The sequence below is a fragment of the Micropterus salmoides genome, unplaced genomic scaffold, assembly GCF_014851395.1.
Source record: "Micropterus salmoides isolate LMB-PRFRI ecotype aquatic unplaced genomic scaffold, ASM1485139v1 Ms_hic_scaffold_23, whole genome shotgun sequence".
Taxonomy (NCBI): Eukaryota; Metazoa; Chordata; class Actinopteri; order Centrarchiformes; family Centrarchidae; genus Micropterus; species Micropterus salmoides.
Window position 1 is genome coordinate 18,352,999 of NW_024041484.1, and position 17,902 is coordinate 18,370,900.

The following is a 17,902-nucleotide window of genomic DNA, read 5'->3' on the forward strand; positions in this document are numbered from 1 at the left end:
TGCAGTTTTACTGGACAGCTCTGAAGTCAAATAGTGTTTGCTGTCACTCTGTTTTATCCTTTACTAAACTTTCACTGAACTTTATTATTTTAAGCTAAATGTACTCATATTGCTCCTTTTCTTTTCAAATGTTTGGGTGACAAATTGAAGTAAAAACCATGTTGATGATACCTACATCTGCTTGAACAGCTAATGCTCCTCTGCATAGTACTGTATTGGTAAACCTGCTGGAGGTATAAACCAATTCTTTCTAAATTATATTTCCTCATTTGCCGTTTTATGGATGAGCTTATGTTCTCAATTGGGTTGAGATTTGATGGTTGTGGCTGATGGCATTGCATATGATTCACATCATTTTCATACTCATCAAACGCTGAATGCAGTGTCTGCTGGTGCTTTGTTTGGAATAATTTCTTAAGGTTTTTCCTTGAATGTGTAGATATTTAATTGGGTTTGGAGGTTTTGGGAGATGAGGTGATGTGGGGACTCACTGGAGCATGTGATAGGCTACTTGTAAGAGTTAGGACACAGGTGGCCGATAAGGATTTTGTTTTTGTTTTGTTTTTTGAAAAGCACCACGGGAAACGCTTCTTCTTATTACATCCGGCTTGTTTAACGCTGATGTGAAGGTGCAGCACCCCCCATCATTCCTATCAGATCTGCTGCTGCTGGGGTCCTGTAACTCTCTCTCTCTCCTCCTCCTCCTCCCATCTCCTACTTTTGATGGGGGGTGCAGCGGTGAAGTCACAGTGATGTCATTTTAGGATGTGAGAGTCGAGCAAGGTGAGCTGGTTTTGCAGTGAGTGGTGTGTCCCCTCCACGGCCAGCGTTGCCTGTACAGAGGCGCGGAGCGGCGAAAGATGATCATCGCCACCGGCACCAATTCAAGCTCCGACGCGCTCTGTCCCTTTCCTTCTGCTCAGATCTCGGGCTATGGGGCCTTGATCTGCCTTGATCCCGAAATAAGCCTTTACCACCACCATGCCAAAGGGCAAAAAATAAGAAGAGTTTCATTTCTAGGGCAGGTGACTTGCCCCAAAGGTAAACTGGATGGCCGTTGCGAAAAGGTGCCTCTACAGTATGCCCCGTGGGGCCAGGACGCACTGGACGCTGCCAGCAGTTATTGTACTGTGGACTTCTCTCTGGGGGATCGTTTCATCTTATCCGATTCCGAGCAGGACTAATGCGACTTTTTTGGAAAAGAAGTGGGAGACCCTCTTCTCTCGCTCCTATCTGGGTATAGCGGGGGGGAAATCGGAATTGAACTGGGAGAGTGACTATTTGCAGGGCATCAAAAGAGTGCGACGACTGTACTGCAACGTGGGCATTGGGTTTCACCTGCAGGTGCTCCCGGATGGCAGGATAAGCGGTGCACACAATGAGAACCAATACAGTGAGTTGCATCCGTCAAAGCGCAGGACCCGAAAAAAGCGGCGTAACCTTATGCGCAGGCTGTGTAAAAGTTAGAGCGGGTCACTTGTCTTGCATGATATTTAATAAGAGGTGTCGGCATGGTTGAAAGTTTCCGAAAGCAAAAACAGTGTACTGAGCCTTACATCCGTGCAGTGCGAAATATCCTCCCAAGCCAAAAACATGACATGAATGCTGGGACCCAGTTTAGACGCTAACTTATTTTTACCCTGCGTCCCGCTACAGCAGGACACACACAAGCAGATCCACAGTCAGCACGCTGTAAACTACACTAACAGGGCATCTTAATGTTTAAAGTGGAAATAGGTTGATATTCCAAAGGGCTAATTGAGCAGAGAGAGCATCATCCAGTCGCAATGCACCTGCAAGGTTACACCCATCACTGCTGCATTGGCCAGTTACACGACTTTTTCCCCAGTCGCAGTGAGACACTGTCTTTGCTTTCTAACACTGTGTTTCGTTTAGGTCTAATAGAGATCTCCACCGTGGACCGAGGAGTGATCAGCCTGTTCGGAGTGAGGAGTGAGCTGTTTGTCGCAATGAACAGCAGGGGAAGGTTATACGGAACGGTACGTTTGTGCGCAACTCCTGAGGCTCTGTCTCACACACACACACATACACGTACACACGCGCGCGCGCATCCTGCTCAGTGTAAGATGAGTTCATGTAGCTGCTGCATCCGTAGGTTTATGAGTACTGTTGTGTTATTAATATGCTCTGATGATAGGGGGTTTCACAGCGAAGTCCAAGGAGTCCCATTGGAGAATGCTTTAGTATTCACATCCTGTACTCAAGTAAAATTAGCAATACCACAGTATAAAAGTACTAAATTACAAGTAAAACTGCACTCAAAATTGAACTGAACTAAAAGTGCATAAGTATTATAAACAAAGAGTAAAAGTAGCTTACTCATTATGCAGTAGATTGGCCAATGTCAGTGTGTATTAATATATATTAATCGAATAGACTGTTACATGTAAGCAGCATTTTTATATGTAGCTGGTTTAACTAATTTATACACATTGGGGGTAGTTACATTTTTAACTGCATGATATTTTATGAACATGTGGTTTATATGTAAAATCTTAATTTGCAAAGTAAAAAGTTCAATACAGAATGTAAAATGTAGCTTGAAATGGAGGTAATCAAGTAAAGTACCTCAAAATTGTGCTTGAGTACTTGAGTACATAGTTAGATTCCACCACTGGAATCTGTACATTTATATATTTTGTTTATCAAAGCAGATGAAACTTTGCCCCTACACTGAACGTTAATCTGCCACTGCTGCTAGTTAACAGTCAAAACAATAAGTGAACATTTCCTGATTAAAACCAACAGCAGGACAAACATTTCACATCGCTGTGGCCTGTCTTTAAAGCCCAATTATGACCTACAGTCTAACATCTTTAGATTACAAGAAAAGTGATTTTTACAAATGTACAGTATCTGTATATTTAGGAGCCATCAGTGGGTCTTTGACCAAGAATTTCCTTAAATTCCTATTTAAGTTTTCTATCATGCATGTTTAAAAAATCACTATAAAAACATAAAAGGCTGTTTCTACAGTAGTCTACAGTGGATACATTATAGATACAATATACAGCGTATAAAGTACTTGATATAGTATTCATTTAAATTACTGTCCTGCTGGTTTGTAATGAGCCTCTGGGATGAGTTTATTTCGCTTAATTAAAAAGAGACCATTGTGTAGCTCGTAGGTGACTGTAAAATAAATGATGGTATTATTCAAAAATTAGATTAGAGGATCCATCAGCTTTACGTAGGGCTGGATATCAATGCTTTTTTGCTAGTGTTGAGGATTTGAAATACCGAAATATACTTGCTCAGATTCATACCCTTTTCTTTTATTACTCTTTGATGAGATGTTTTCTGATTTAAATCATACTATTGTCAGTTTAAAATGAACTTTAACTTCTTTTTTTTTTGCAGAGTTGTTTTATGGCTGCTTGTGTTTGATAAACATTTGAGAAGTTAAGCTTTATTTTGTTAAATAAAAATAAAAATGTCCTTTCAATATCTTACTTTTAGGAAAATATATATTGTTTACTAAGTATTGTATTGACACTAACATAAGAAGATGTCAAAGTATACACTCCTATGGTTGTAATAAAGGATATAAAACTACATTTATTTTTTTCAAATGTGGTCAGAAATATGCATTTTATAGAGTACAGTGTATCAAACTTTCTGAGCTTTTACTCAACCATAATGTGTTTCCTAATGCTGTACATATGGTTTAGCATTTGATTAAAGATAATTTAGTTGCACTTCTTCTTTGAGTTAGTTGGAATATTAATTTTTTTTAAATATTTTCTGGTTGGCCCACCTGGGATTATGTTATGAGTTCAGCAGTAAAAGCAGGGTGCTGGTATCTGAATTTGAAAGGGGCATTTCTTTTGCAACAACATGCCACCTCCTCCAGTTTCCCTTAAAGCATGCTTTGTAGGCAGGCTGTCTGCCAAAGTAAAGGTCACGTGGAAACCATGCATATGTTGTGATGTTCATTCTGTGTCTGTCATTTACTGACTCTCTCTCTCTCATTTGTTGGGCATTTTTAGAGAGTCTTTGTGGATGAGTGCAAGTTCAAGGAGACTTTGCTGCCCAACAACTACAACGCCTATGAGTCTTTTGTTTACAAGGGCTTCTATATCGCCCTCAGCAAGCATGGCCGCGTAAAGAGAGGCAACAAGGCCACCACCGCCATGACTGTCACACATTTCCTCCCACGGCTATGAGAGAAACTGGCAATAACTCAGTCATTTGCACATGTGGATGTTCTTCCAGGTAACATAGAAATGCAGAGTCACAATAAACACACCGATGGACTGCGAAAGAAAACACAAATATTTATTCTGTTTATATATATGTATATTTGGATAGCTATCTTTGTATATGTACTGTGCTGCTTATTGTTTTTATGGACGGGGAGAGTTGAAGCCTTTGCCTGTCTCACTTTACCTTGGTGCTTGCTGTATCTGAACGATGTGTCACTTCCTTTTTTGAGATGGACGATGAGCTATATCCTGTGCTTTTAAAGAGTGAAATGAATACTTTTTATTACCTCAAAGAACCACTTTACTAGATTAAGGGATGCATGGGCTTCTGCTCAAATATCTGCTGAGTTTATAATTTCTTGCAAACCTTTGAGCGCTTGATGGCTCCCTGCTCGATTATCTATGTCCGGCAGTGGGGGAAACTTAAATGCACTACCTTTGCTGCACGATTTAAAGGTGCCTTGGTGTTCCCACTTGTGGCCCCCTTAAACTTGCATGTAAGAGACACCCGCTGGAGTCAGAAATAGGGCTGACGCTCCAAAGAGGGCCTCGGGGGTGGGGGGGACTATCTCTGGTTTATTTTCTTTTCTGTAATTAGATCGATTAAGTAATATACAATCTGTGGTCGAGACCAGAGAATGGTCAGCCATAGAGACTGGCTCACGGCCATGAGTTTGACTGTGTGGCATCGCCAGCAAATAAACAGGGTGGACTACTTATCTATCCAAGCATGGAGAACATTTTTGTTAGGACCTGGCTTGCGCCTGCACAACAATCGACTGAAGGGATAAATTGTGAGCGCACAGTAGAAATGTACCTGCACATTGTCTTTGAACAGAGATCCTACAGTAAAGTAGGTTGCTGTTTTTGAATCGCAAAGCTTTAGCTGCTGTTGAAAATGATGTCTACTGTCCATGAAACCAATGAAAAACTGTAAATAGTTGCAAGTGTAAAAGAAGAATTCAGGAGCTTTTTACGCTGCTTTGTCGCAGTTGCCTGAACGAGGCAAAAAGAGTTCAGGTTGCACAGTTAACCATCGATGATGGTGCCTAAATGTTTCTGTAAGAATCGTTCCCACATGTTTGTCTTCTCTTTCAATTTATCTTTGTGTGTTTTTGGTGGAGTATGTGCGGGCCCTGGGCCATATCCCCACACTTGTCTGTGTGCTCTGCAGCAGCACTGCAGTGGCAGCGAGGTGTTGGGAGCTGGAGGCAGATAGTTTTAAATTAAATTAAATTATGGACAAGTCAATCTTGTGCCCCAAAGGACTCAAGGACAGTGCAGTTGGTGGACTGGATGCATGCTATAAGAAATGTCCTCACTTCTGTCTTTTTTTACATTTTGGGGTAAAACATGGGCATAGAAGGCCAGAAAGTTAATATATAATAGGATATTCATAAATATTAGTATGCATAGTGGCAGTTTGTTTACAAAGCTGAGGATGTACCATGCTTTGTGTACTTTTTGCTATAATGTGGACTAATATATAGATAATGTCTTGTTACATATTCCAATGATGTTTTTCTTGCTTCACTTTGTTTCTGAGAGCCTTACAGCGTGCATCTACCCATGTAGCTTCTGCAGCTGTTTACTTGAAAACTTGCTTCACCATCAGCCTCCATCCGTTCTTGCGTTCCGAGAGGAAGCAGGACTATTTAAATCCAGGACAGACGTATGTGCGGGAGCCGGCCCACTGTCTTTGTTGTTCGTCAAACCCCCCTGCAGGAATGTGGATCTGCCAGGATGACAGGCAGCCTCTCACATACCTGAGTGGCCCCCCCTTCTTAGCTCTGTCAGCCCTCACCACCCACCTCTGCCTGTCCGTTACCCCTCTCACCCGCTGCAGGCAGGACCTTGGGATTCCAGCTGTAACCCAGGAGCTTCCTCCTCTCCTTTCAGCCTTTTTTAGTTCAAGGTCAGAGTCACAGACTAGCTTTGGCCCTAACCCCAGAGTCCAGGGTGGTCGGCTATATGGCTCATACCGTTTCCATGAAATAGGAATTTAAAGTATCTTTTTCATGCAGGAAGTACTTTATTTTATGCTTAAATGCAATATAATTGAGTAAACTGGTGGCTTTAGAGTTTCTCTTAAACTGACTGGAAGCTCTTATAGCTCCTAATAGAACCCTGCTTCACAATCTGCAATCATGTTTAAACAATCCTACTTTATGAAGTTAGAGCCTAACCTCTTTAAAATGCAGCTCCACAAAATGCTGTCCCCTCCCCTTTCCAAGTACTTGTGTTGGGATATTTCTGGGGAGGGGACATCTGCAGAGTTAATGCAGTGTGCGAGGAGCAGAGTCACGCAGAGCCTCACCTCTCCTGCTGCACTCCAATCCTGCAGGACAGCACCCCAGCCATCCTCAGGGTGTGCCCTCTGCTGCTGCTGCTGCTGGGCACTGCCCCGACCCCAAACACCTTATACCACATACTGACACAGTATCACCTGCTGCTCAGCTGTCTATGGCGCACAGATCAATTCATAACAGTATTTTTTAAATAAATCTCTAGCTCTTTTTTGTTCCAAGGACATTTTCTATTTCCTGCTAAAGTGATGCAACACAGCAGAGCAAATGTATCTGGAGCTTGGCTCAAACAAAAAGACTTGCAGTTGTAAATGAGGCTGCATGAAATACCACTGATGCACATTTCGTGCTGGGAGAAAATGGTCATCATTTTTGGCTGAGGTAGCATATAAAAAAACAAATCTTATGTTTTCAGCATTTTCAACTGAGGAAGGTGTGGAAGTGAACCTTGCGCATGCACAGCAATGAGCACTTCTCTTGCCTACCTCACAGTCAAGATGTCTGCTGTCACTAGCAGCATCTTGATTAAAAGCTAGCATCAAGAAGTAGAGCTGGATCCCTAAAAGAGTGAAGGTCTGTGTCAAAAACAAAAAGCTCCTCCTTTCAGCTTTGACCAAAAAATGTTATCCAGATTTATCTGTCGTCTCTTTTTTTTTTTTTTCCACAGCTTATCATAGATCAAATTTGAATTAATTCAAGGTGAGGAATATCTTTTTTTATAATGTTTAATGTAATATTAGCATGCCAGAGCCCCAAACTTAATTAGGGGTGTGTGCTTCATGTGTTTTTTAACTCCTGCTCTAAAAGGGAGTGAGCCTCCACTGTATTCCTCTCATCTCTGTTTTCATATACCTCACCCTCTGCCTTAGTTTTGGTTTGCTGATGACTGTAAATTAAGATGAAACAAACTTCAGTTATTTGTTTCTGAAAACAGACAATGCTAAGTAAGGATATTAAAGTTTTTTCCTTTTATTTTTGTACGTATGTGCTGTGCACAGCAGTCTACTGTATTCCTGAGATAACAATAAAAGTTTTTTTTTTAACTGCTTGCTTCTAAAGTGTCTTTCTCTCTGTTGGATCAGCTGAACTCTGATGTCATGTGGCACCATTTACTCAAGTAAAAGTACCAGTACAGCAATATAAAAACACAAAAGTCCTGCATTCAAAATCCTACTTCAATAAAAGTGCAAAAGTATTCTCAGTCAAAAGTATTCCAACAGATATTTGAAAGTAGTGTTAATACATATGCATCAATGTAAAAGTACTGTTGTAGCTTCTTGAAGTGGAGCTAGGCCTAACTACCACAGATGCAGTTAGCTAATTTGGTCTGGTGTTTCCCAACCTGTGGGACCCGCCCCTCCAAAGGGTCACAAGATAAATCTGAGGGGTTATAAAATGATTAATGTGGCAGGAAAGAAGGGGGAAAAAGTTTTGCTCCACACATTTATGTTCTACCTCTTTGGGATTTGAACAATTATTTAGATGAAACCATGCTTATAGCTTATGGGGGAAATCAAATATGAAACATCCCTTACAAGGGCCCCCAGCTACTGCTTTTTGTAAGATGTCATGGGTTGGGAACCACTGGTTTAATATATGCAAAACCAGTTACTTTGGTTTATGTGTAACCTTTTTTGTGTGTGTTTTGCAAATTTATGGTTGAACTGCTCTAAATTACCCAGCTTTTCTACATTTGGAAGTGGGATTTGAGTTTAATTAACATGACATTTTTTTAAGAGACCCTGTTGAAAAGTTCTCATGGATTCCCAAAGACAAGATCCAGTTTCAGGAGTATTCATACTGGTGTACAGTTTAATGAGTTCTATGCTGGAAGTACAACGTCCAAAAATAGTTTGGCCAGTCAAATGTAATTTATCAGTCTCCCAGTAAAATCACACTAAATAAGGGAGTGGCGCCCTCTGCTGGTGACATGGTGAAAATGTTGAGGTGGGAAAGTGCGTAAAAGCAGCCCTGAACTAACTTCAGACTAGACGTCCAATTCAAAAATATTTAATATGACGCTTAATTAATTACGAATCAATTCCTTAATCAATGATTCTAGAGTTTGCACGAATTGGAAACGTCCATTTAAGTAAGTCGGAACTATCAGTATATTTTATCCCTGATTTAATTAACACATGTTTTAACACGAGTCCTATCTTGTTGTTTACTTTTTTCTGTCTTTTTTTAGATTGCCCAATGCACCATGTTTCCAGGCTGAACAAAAAAACCCGACCCAGTGGTCTCTGGACCATTAGGAAATAGTCTTAGAAAATAGAATAATTAAGGTGGATGAGTCAAGACCTGTCACCAAAAATAAGAGTCCTGTCTGACCAACAACATTGGGATAAACAGACAGAGGTGGAAGTGGCCCTTCCGCTGCAGCAAACCCGCACATCTGCTTTGGGGGCGAGTTTCTTTTTTTTACGCCAAGGATGTGAGCAGGAGTGGCACTCGGTGGGCTTTAAATAGGAACTGTCTCCAAACGTTGGGACAACAGAGCATCTGAAAACTTCCAGCAGCTCACAGTGGAAACCACCGGTTTGCTGACAGGATGGACGTCAACAGCAGATTGGGGATGAGGGACACTGTGCTGGCGCTTTTACTCGCTGTACTCCAGGGATTTCCTCTCGGTGAAACGGCCCCGAACCCGTCGCCGCTGGTTGGATCCAACTGGGGGAACCCAAGGAGATATGTTCACCTGCAGACATCCACAGAACTCAACAACTTCTACTTGGAGATCAGATTAGATGGCACTGTGCGCAAAACTACAGTCAGGAGTTCATATAGTAAGATATGCCTTCCTCTTTTTCAAAACTGTCCGTTTAATTTTTGTAATATGGCAATATGAAGGTCTGTCTTTAACAATCTAATGCCCCATTGCCCTTTCTTCCCGGCAGGTGTGATTTTACTGAAAGCTGAAACAAGAGAGCGCATTGCCATCCTGGGCGTCAAAAGTAGCCGTTACCTGTGTATGGATTTGGAGGGCAACCCATTCAGCTCTGTAAGCAAATGTGTATATGATTGTAACTATTAATTCAATTGATTTCCCAAACTAAACCTTTACTTTTGAGTTCGTCGTTCATCGTTTTTCGCCCTCTGTCTTAATTTTACGCACGAACGTCCTGCCAACTTAGAATATCTTAACATCAATTTACTTGATATTTTTAATCACTCAGCAGGACTATTGTCACTAACTGAATCGATCCCGTAAACGGTTGCTTTGTGTTCATATTTGGCATCATTGTGGGGTTTTAGGGATATTTTTGAACACTGCTTTCTATCCTTTACGCACAAGAACTACTGAAACTAGGTTGTTTAAACGTGACTTTAATCACTGGATTTATTTTTGATGATTTCACTGATATAAAGTAAACAAACTGCTAAGAGTGGCGACGCTATTTCACTTCTAGAAAGCACTTTCACTTCTTAATAGTAGACTAGTTCCTTAAAACAAAGAGACGATTAAGAAAAAGAGAGACAAAGTACCGAACCAAGACAGAAGGGAAATCACTGGAAATGAGGAATTTATCTTCACCCTACCTTTATGTGCAATATTCTCGTGTGTTTTTGCAAAATAATTAAAATGGATTTACTTCATAAAACCTTTTTAAGTCGGGCATTTTCGGGGCAGTAGTCTATTTAGAGATGATGACATTATTCTGAAAAGGTTGCTAAAGCTGACAAAACTGGTCTTTAACATCTTGCTGAAAAACTAGGATATTCCAATATTGTAGTTTAATTTTCTCCCTCTCCCATTCAGCCTACCTGCCTCAGGGATGACTGCCTGTTCAACCACAAACTTCTGGAAAATAACCGGGACGTGTACTACTCCAGCCGGACCGGCATCCTATTTAACCTGGAGGGATCCCGGCAGGTGTTCACAGCTGGCCAGAACCTGCCGCAGACCTCCCTCTTCTTGCCCAAGAAGAACACGGTTCCGCTGGAGCGTCTCCTGCTGCACAGGGAGAAGAGGAATCAGGCGGTGGATCCCTCCGACCCGCACAACGTCTACTTGGGTCAGACCGAGGAGGGCTCGGACTCTCGGGCCGTGCCGGAGGACGACGCCGACTTGGAGGTGGAGGTGGAGGTGGAGGCCGGGGACGATGGTGGCAACGTGTCCCGGGAGGCGCCGCTGGCTCTGTCGACCCACGACCCCTGGAATGTGCACTCGTCCAACCCGGCCAGCCCCCGGAGCACCGGGACCATGGGGTGATTTTAATGGTGACTGATACGGATGTTCCAAGGTGGGGGGCTCTCTTAACCTTTGTCTAACGAGGTCAAAGATTAACCTTGTAGTTTATGATCATATGGGAGAAAAAAGCATTAACAGACTTTATTTTGAGAGCATTCAGGTTTCAAACTGACTACAAACATTAGACCTGCTTGCACCCCCCCTTTTGCACAATTTATAGTGTTAAAAATCTATTCTTTGTGCATCTCCTGCTTTGAGATCACTGCCAATGTAGTATGTTAAATCAATAAGGGATAGGTGTTTTATCTGCATCCATCTCATCAATAATGATTATTTTGTATGGTGATAAATGTGGACAGGGATTTCACCACATGTAACAGTTTTGTTAGATGATAGGCCTACATACTTCTCCTCAGAAACAGATTACTGAAAAATAATTTTTTGTTCTGCATGAGCCAAGATTAGTGATCCAAATCCTTTTCCCATCCATTAGTTCTCTCACTGAGCTATAGCTTAAATGAGAAATTGCAGGTATGCAGGAATATAAGAAAAGCAAACAAAGCCTTAGCAACTAATAATCCCAACACTAGAGACAAGTCAGCATGTGTACCTTCTCCTTGAGGTTTTTACAGCTGGTCTGAGAACCCCACATTTCAAAGTGACATGGATGTTATCTCAAGACAGAAGCCTAACTTAGCCTTAACCTCTGGATGACTGAAGGCCATGTTTACTGAGGTGAAACTAGGCAGGCGTTATTTTAAACCACAATAGCCCAAACATGAATATAATTAAGTTGCATTTAGTAATGTTAAGGTTAAGTTTTGCCTATATTTGAAAGTCCTAAGTTTACTGAGTTGGATATAGAAGATTTGAAGTTTGTTTATTGTCATATTTTGAACGTACAAACAGCAATTCCAAAAACTTCTCAAAACCACAGATCACAGTTATGTATCTGTATCTAATTCATGACTTGAAGGAATATAACTACAGGGTAAACACCCTTTACAGAGCAGTACTCTTGATATCAAATCTGAACTCGGGTGATTTTTACAGGTGCTGAGCACCACCAGCAAACACAAAAACCGGTCCCAATGAGTATTTATTTATTTAATGCCATTCCTTTATTGTTATTTATGGTATTTATAAGGATGCTTCACAGTAAATATAGCCTGCATATAAAGAAAACATGGCTTGTCTTTGAATGTATGAGTTGGAGTTGTGGACGGGGTGTTGCTTGAATTTAGGACAAAATAAACTAATAAAGGAAACATGTATTGTGTTGGTTTTTTTTATGCTAACCTCTATAGCAGTGAATTTCCAAACTTTGGTGTTCCAGCACTCTGTGTCTGACAGGAAGTCATGAATGTGCTTAACACTGACCCAGTTACTAAGCTGTTCTGCTCATTAGTATCCTGCACTGTCACACCTCTTCCCCTTAATTAGCAAACAGGTACATGCGTTGCCGAGTCATGTCACTCTAAAAATACACTTAGTGCCATTTTTACTGTAACTAACTGTTAAATAGGTCCACTGTTAATTGGTAATGGCACCAATTAACCTTTGACCTTTTAACAGAATAGTAGAAATAACATAGAAAAAACAGGGAAATACACCTCCGCTGTTGCCAAGGAAGCAGCACAGACTCCAGGAAGTTAGCCAGAACCCCCGTAAAACAGCCACTGCTTATTTTTACACATTGTTTTGTTATTTTTGAACAATACATAACTTGTTAATTAGTTAGCTTTAGAAGAGCTGGTAGGCGGAACTTCAGCCAGACCCTGGCTAGCGGTTTCCCTGTTTCCAGTCTTTGTGCTAAGCTACGCTAAGCGACTGCTGGCTCCCTTAGAATGGTGTCAAGTTAAGCATATTTCGCTTTAAAGGTCAGCTGTTAACTCTACCCATGGACATAAGACATTTTTCTGATGCAGCACTAGCAGCACCATATTGAAGCTCCTTGAAAGCTCTTCATAGTCCAGTAGTGACGGCAGTTCAGGGCCCCAGGGTGCCTAAACTTTTTACAGTCACTCAGGATGAGAGAAAACTGTTGTTGAAGATGAACATGAAAAACTAAGCCTCTTTTTGTCTGTTAAACTGAGAGACTTTAATATCAGGTGCATGATGTGTTGTTTTAACACAATTACTGGATAAGAATTTAGTGAATGTGAATCCATCAACATGTGGCAATGAGCAGAATATACATTACATCTATGCAGTCTGTAGTGATAAATATAAACAAACACCCAAATGAAAAAAAATGAATAAATGGGACTTAGTTGGTAGAGTGAGCGCTCCATGTACAAGCTTGACTCAAATCCAGCCTGTGGCCTTTGCGACGTGTCAAAATATTTTTTTTAAAATGTATTAATACCATGAAACACATCCATAAAACCTCAATGGGATAGGTGCTGGAAACGAAAAGAATTATCTGTTGTTAACCTATAGCACCCAATTTCTTGTTTATATTAAATTAGTGATTACTGATGTCATATTGTATTGCACAAGTAAAACGGGCAGCACCACAATTGCAACAAAGGACATGATCAACTTCAAAATGCCACACCTACTGACAGTGTTCAATAATACATTAAATAGTGACTGACTTTGGTATACCATAATAAAATAAGATAAATAAAAAGAACAGCATTAAAAAAAGTACAAGTCCTTACTGGGCTACAGAAAGGACTCATAATTCAGAGGAAAATGAGGTTGTTTGATAGTACAGTACTGCACAATTATTTTCACTACTGATCCACAATAAAACACTATTGAATATTGAGAAAACTTAATTTACTATGTGCATTGTTGATTCAGTTACCTGTGGTAACTTTGAGGCCTTTGCCTCTTATTTCCCTTTAGTGTTCATGATTGTTCCTCAATCAGTCAAAAACTGTGTGCATATGCACACAAACAGTACTCCATACATAAAACTTCTATCTTTCTCTTAACACTTTTTAGCAGTTGGGAGGTTTTCCAGGTGATCCTTCCTGTTGGTAAAGCAGCAGCGAGCTGCAGTGAGGACCGGGCCGGACTCGGACTGGCTCAGAGTGAGAATGAAGCGACTGACGCCCGTGTTTGGACAGGGTGAAAACAGCTGCGACATCTTCACCCCTGCGGGCAGAGAGCACTTTAAGTCCTCTACAAGGTGCTTGATGGCTACATGGATGTAAGCGCCGTGGCTCAGGACCAGAGCGTGGACCGGCACTCCCTGGAGACCGTCGTCAGCCGAACCACCACAAGCGACGCCTGAGGCGGCAGCTGCAGTCCCGTTGGTGGCGTCTCCAGCTTCTGATGCTTCTGCAGAGGCATCTGGTCTTGACCCACCGTGTTGATCCAACATTTGCTTGAAAAGCACTTTCAGGAATCTTTTGAATCGCAGCTTCACCTGGAAGCAAGGTGACAGTGAACCGGAGGTAAGAGGTGAAGGTTCAAACCAAAACGAATCCTTAACACTAGCAGGTTTGAGAGGGTGTTCTGTCTGAATCTCTTTTTGCTATCTGTCAGCTATAGTTTTCTTTAAATACTTTTGTCCTTGTACATATTGTATATAGCTGAAATGGTATGTTGATTAATCAGTTACTTGATCGACACACCAATTATTAGCGATACGACTGATTCATGCAAGTATCCAAAATGTTCTGTTTGCAGCTTCTCCAAGTGAGGATTTGCTGGGGTTTTTTCTGTTTTCTATCATTGTGAACTGAATATCTTTGAGTTTTGAAATGTTTTGTTGGACAAAACAAGATATTTTAATACATCGCCCTGGAATTGTTTAGTGAAAAAATTACCAGCATTTGGATAAGGTGAAGAAGTAGGCCCACATTGTCGCTGTGCAGTGATAACCATACACCCATCAGCCATAACATTATGAAGACCTGCTGGTCGTAATGTAGGTTTCCCTTTTGCCGCCAAGACAGCCCTGACCCGTCAAGGCATGGACTCCACTGTGTATTTCTGACATATTTCTATCAGAACCAGGATCAGCTTTTTCAACAATTTAACCTACAGTAGCTCGTCTGTTGGATCGGGCCACAAGATTGGTGTGTATCACCATATTTTCAGACACACTATTGATTAAAAACTTCCTCTTAGGCTTATACAACACCCTCAAAATGAATTAACAATGCTTAATCTTCTTATTTCATGAAATTGGCATTATTGAGATATGTCATTAAACAATAACGACACGCACACAGCAATTAGCTTCAGGGCTTTCCACATTACCCTTTGTAAGTAATATAAAAAAGTCAACAACACTGACTTTTGCAATTTTTATCTGAGTTTGAAATGCAATATATAAAATGGGCACTAAATGGCGCTGTTGCACAATCAATGCTCTTGACCTTGAGTTTTAAAGCAAGTTTTCAACTTTTTAAAAAACACTTTCCAAATGATGACTCCTGACTCACCTGGTCTAAAGTCTCTCCTCCTGGAGGGGTGTAGTCACGACACGACTGGCCAGCAGCGTTGGCCATGTTCTTCAGATCCTCTTTGGGATGTCCTTCAGCAATGCCAAACCCCTGCATTAACAACGCAACCACAATTTAGAGCTCAGAAAGCAAACTAGCACACGACTATATTTAAAGGTTTAATATTTGGAAGCAGTACATAGACAACAGATCTTACCCTCTCTCTGAGTAACGGCTCCAAAATCATCTCCTTGCCAGAACAGTGAGTGTTGTTCCTCAGAATTATTTCAGCTGTCTAACAGAGGAAGTGTGATCTGGAAATTACTGACTCAATAAATGTGTAACTACCAAAAGAATCTGCCACATGTGGTCAAACTGAAAGGCCATTAATACATTACATAGGATGATGCATCAGTGAGTTAAAGACCACAGGGACATGAATGTGCACACAACTATTTCATATCTGGAAGTCTCTCACATTCATCCAGCTTTTCCCTTCACAATCAGGAGAAAAAAACAGCGACATTTTATTGATTTGACAGAATTAATTGTTCCTGATGAGAAATAAAGGAGCTACATATTTTCATGGCTCAATAGTTTACCATATTTATGTGTTTATAGACAAATACAGAGGTGATAAACACATGCCTATGAGCTTAACACAGGTTAATGTTTTAACTGTGAATGATGACAGTAAAGTCAGAAACTGGTACTCAGTATTACTTATCCTCCATTTACAAAAGCATCTTAAGGCTAAGATGCCTGTAGTTTTAGTGTATGAGCTAAGATCTTTGTAGCCTTAATATGCAGTTTTAAAATACATAAGGACAGAGAGTTATGGAGGGAAATATTCACGCAAGAGTTAGTTAAAGAAAATGTGTGAGGTTTGGAATGACTTTACAAAAAAGGTCACTGATGTATGGCTGCTGCACAATGAAATTTCATTAACCCACATAAGAAGTTCCACCAACAATATATAAAATATCACCACATTTCATGTTCATACCCTATATAAGATCTTTATCTATAGAAGACCAATCCTTCAAGCCAAAGCCCATTCATTCCTACTGAAGATGCACATCTTTAAAAATGGGTCACAAATATATAGTCTCACTTTTAGAAAAGGATAAATGGTCTGGGCATAGTAGTTTACATCAAACATTACTCAAACAGGAGTAAACTGTGCATTTGTTGGGCTGTGAGTGCATGAGTATTCATAGCAGCAGGGCAGTGTACGTGAGATTGACTCAAAATGAACTACAGTGCCAAGGTTCAGTGTGGCAACTGTGTTGTGACAGTGTGGCACATTCATGTGTTTTCATTAGTTTTGGACAATTGTTTTTTTCAATGTTGGTCCTCTGAGGAATTTCTTGACAAAAAGAAAACTCTAGAATATCACCAGACATATCAGTTAATATTCCAACAGCACTACACGTAGATACAATAACAAATCTACATGATCTTACAGTGTATTAAGTCAATATAAACCACCTATTTTGCCACTATGCAAGTGGTAGGAGGGCTCTGACAGTTTTCTTTCACTGTCACCTAACCTGTGTGTGATATCCAGATGGTGGACCACTTGCCCAGCTGTTTCTGTTATAGTCATTTGCCTAAGTAACCCAACAACCCTGCCAAATGTGAATGACTCTGCCTTACCTGTATGGCTCGTTGTAGGTTACTGGCAAACACATTGTTGAATGTGATGTCACTGAGGTATCGTCCTACAGCCTCACCCTGCTGCACACCGGTTTCAGACAAGAGCATGTCCACACCTTGTCCTAAAAAACAGTGTATTCAGTCAATTTACACTGCAAGTTGATAATCCAGTCTACCAAAGTGTTGTAAATCATTGTTAATAACACATCATTTTTCTCTTTGGCATTTCCTTCAAGTTAACAAAGTTATTATCAATTTTATCATCATTATACATCATATGGTCTATGATATACTGTATATTCTAATTAATGTTTTTTTGCTATACTTTTACCCTGTGAAGCTCCTTGGTTGTTTAAAGTGTGCTATATAAATAAAGTTGATATAGTTCAACATGGAACACCCACAGGATTTCACCCCAGCTGTCTAGCTGAAATCTTGCAACAGAAAATGTGAGGTGTTTTTATTTGTAATCATTGTTTCAATGACCATTATTTTGGTAGTTTCCCATTTGAGATGCAGCTTACAGACTTTAACAACGTACCTTGCAGCAGCTTTTCCCTGTTGTACCGTGTTTCCCCACTGTGTGAAAATAAAACAATGAATTAGCTTAAACATATCAATCTGTGTAATGGTGACGACAAGCTAGTAGTTATGTCTATAAATAAACGGCTTGCAAAGACTGAAACACAATATAAATACTCGCTACGTTATTTGTTCTTGTTTCGGTCGTTTAACGTTACTCTAACGGTACAGCTACACATTCAGCCGCCATGCTTCATTACCACACACACAGGACAAACTGTTGCTGTAGGATACAGTCACATTATTCATGTTCAAGTCCTCTGAGGATATACAGGAAAATTAAGCCTTTAAATAATTACGTACTGTCGTACGAGCGTTAAACTAAATGTAAACATTTTCAGCAGCGGATCTCGTGTTACTTCCTCGTGGTCATCACCATTATCTGTAGTCATAGTTACGTAGCTTACGTAGCCTCGTGACGTCATCACGCAAATCAAATCGCATTGCAGAGCTGCGTTGAGAAAATATATTATCTGACCGAGCCTTCTTCTTATCATTACTATTTTAATTATTAGTAGTTTTGTTATT

At 40.5% G+C, this 17,902-nt stretch overlaps 3 protein-coding genes across 3 annotated transcripts; 2 read left to right on the plus strand and 1 right to left on the minus strand.

The window, feature by feature from the left end:
* Positions 1-661: 661 nt before the first annotated feature.
* On the plus strand, positions 662-7,565 carry LOC119918424 (fibroblast growth factor 6-like). The gene is made up of 3 exons (XM_038739169.1): positions 662-1,393; positions 1,897-2,000; positions 4,011-7,565. The coding sequence occupies exons 1-3, from the start codon at positions 1,051-1,053 to the stop codon at positions 4,185-4,187; spliced, it is 624 nt and encodes a 207-aa protein (XP_038595097.1). The 5' UTR covers positions 662-1,050; the 3' UTR covers positions 4,188-7,565.
* Positions 7,566-8,402: 837 nt separating this feature from the next.
* On the plus strand, positions 8,403-11,995 carry fgf23 (fibroblast growth factor 23). The gene is made up of 3 exons (XM_038739172.1): positions 8,403-9,321; positions 9,433-9,536; positions 10,296-11,995. Exons 1-3 carry the CDS (start codon positions 9,087-9,089, stop codon positions 10,746-10,748), a joined length of 792 nt encoding a protein of 263 aa, XP_038595100.1. The 5' UTR covers positions 8,403-9,086; the 3' UTR covers positions 10,749-11,995.
* An 808-nt stretch (positions 11,996-12,803) lies between these two features.
* Positions 12,804-17,798, minus strand: tigarb (TP53 induced glycolysis regulatory phosphatase b). Its single transcript, XM_038739170.1, has 6 exons — positions 17,678-17,798; positions 17,334-17,371; positions 16,793-16,914; positions 15,351-15,428; positions 15,134-15,244; positions 12,804-14,109 (listed from the first exon to the last, which is right to left on the minus strand). Exons 1-6 carry the CDS (start codon positions 17,764-17,766, stop codon positions 13,669-13,671), a joined length of 879 nt encoding a protein of 292 aa, XP_038595098.1. The 5' UTR covers positions 17,767-17,798; the 3' UTR covers positions 12,804-13,668.
* Between the last annotated feature and the right edge of the window lie 104 nt (positions 17,799-17,902).

What these genes read in the sequence shown, in the direction of transcription:
- LOC119918424 (XM_038739169.1), top strand. Translation starts at nt 1,051, where the DNA reads ATGGCCGTTGCGAAAAGGTGCCTCTACAGTATGCCCCGTGGGGCCAGG. An exon ending in ACACAATGAGAACCAATACA is followed by an intron (nt 1,394 to 1,896) that starts GTGAGTTGCATC and finishes TGTTTCGTTTAG; the next exon opens with GTCTAATAGAGATCTCCACC. An exon ending in GGGGAAGGTTATACGGAACG is followed by an intron (nt 2,001 to 4,010) that starts GTACGTTTGTGC and finishes GGGCATTTTTAG; the next exon opens with AGAGTCTTTGTGGATGAGTG.
- tigarb (XM_038739170.1), bottom strand. Translation starts at nt 17,766, where the DNA reads ATGACTACAGATAATGGTGATGACCACGAGGAAGTAACACGAGATCCG. An exon ending in CAGGGAAAAGCTGCTGCAAG is followed by an intron (nt 16,915 to 17,333) that starts GTACGTTGTTAA and finishes ACTGTTTTTTAG; the next exon opens with GACAAGGTGTGGACATGCTC. An exon ending in ACCTACAACGAGCCATACAG is followed by an intron (nt 15,429 to 16,792) that starts GTAAGGCAGAGT and finishes TTCCTCTGTTAG; the next exon opens with ACAGCTGAAATAATTCTGAG.
- fgf23 (XM_038739172.1), top strand. Translation starts at nt 9,087, where the DNA reads ATGGACGTCAACAGCAGATTGGGGATGAGGGACACTGTGCTGGCGCTT. An exon ending in TACAGTCAGGAGTTCATATA is followed by an intron (nt 9,322 to 9,432) that starts GTAAGATATGCC and finishes TCTTCCCGGCAG; the next exon opens with GTGTGATTTTACTGAAAGCT. An exon ending in AGGGCAACCCATTCAGCTCT is followed by an intron (nt 9,537 to 10,295) that starts GTAAGCAAATGT and finishes TCTCCCATTCAG; the next exon opens with CCTACCTGCCTCAGGGATGA.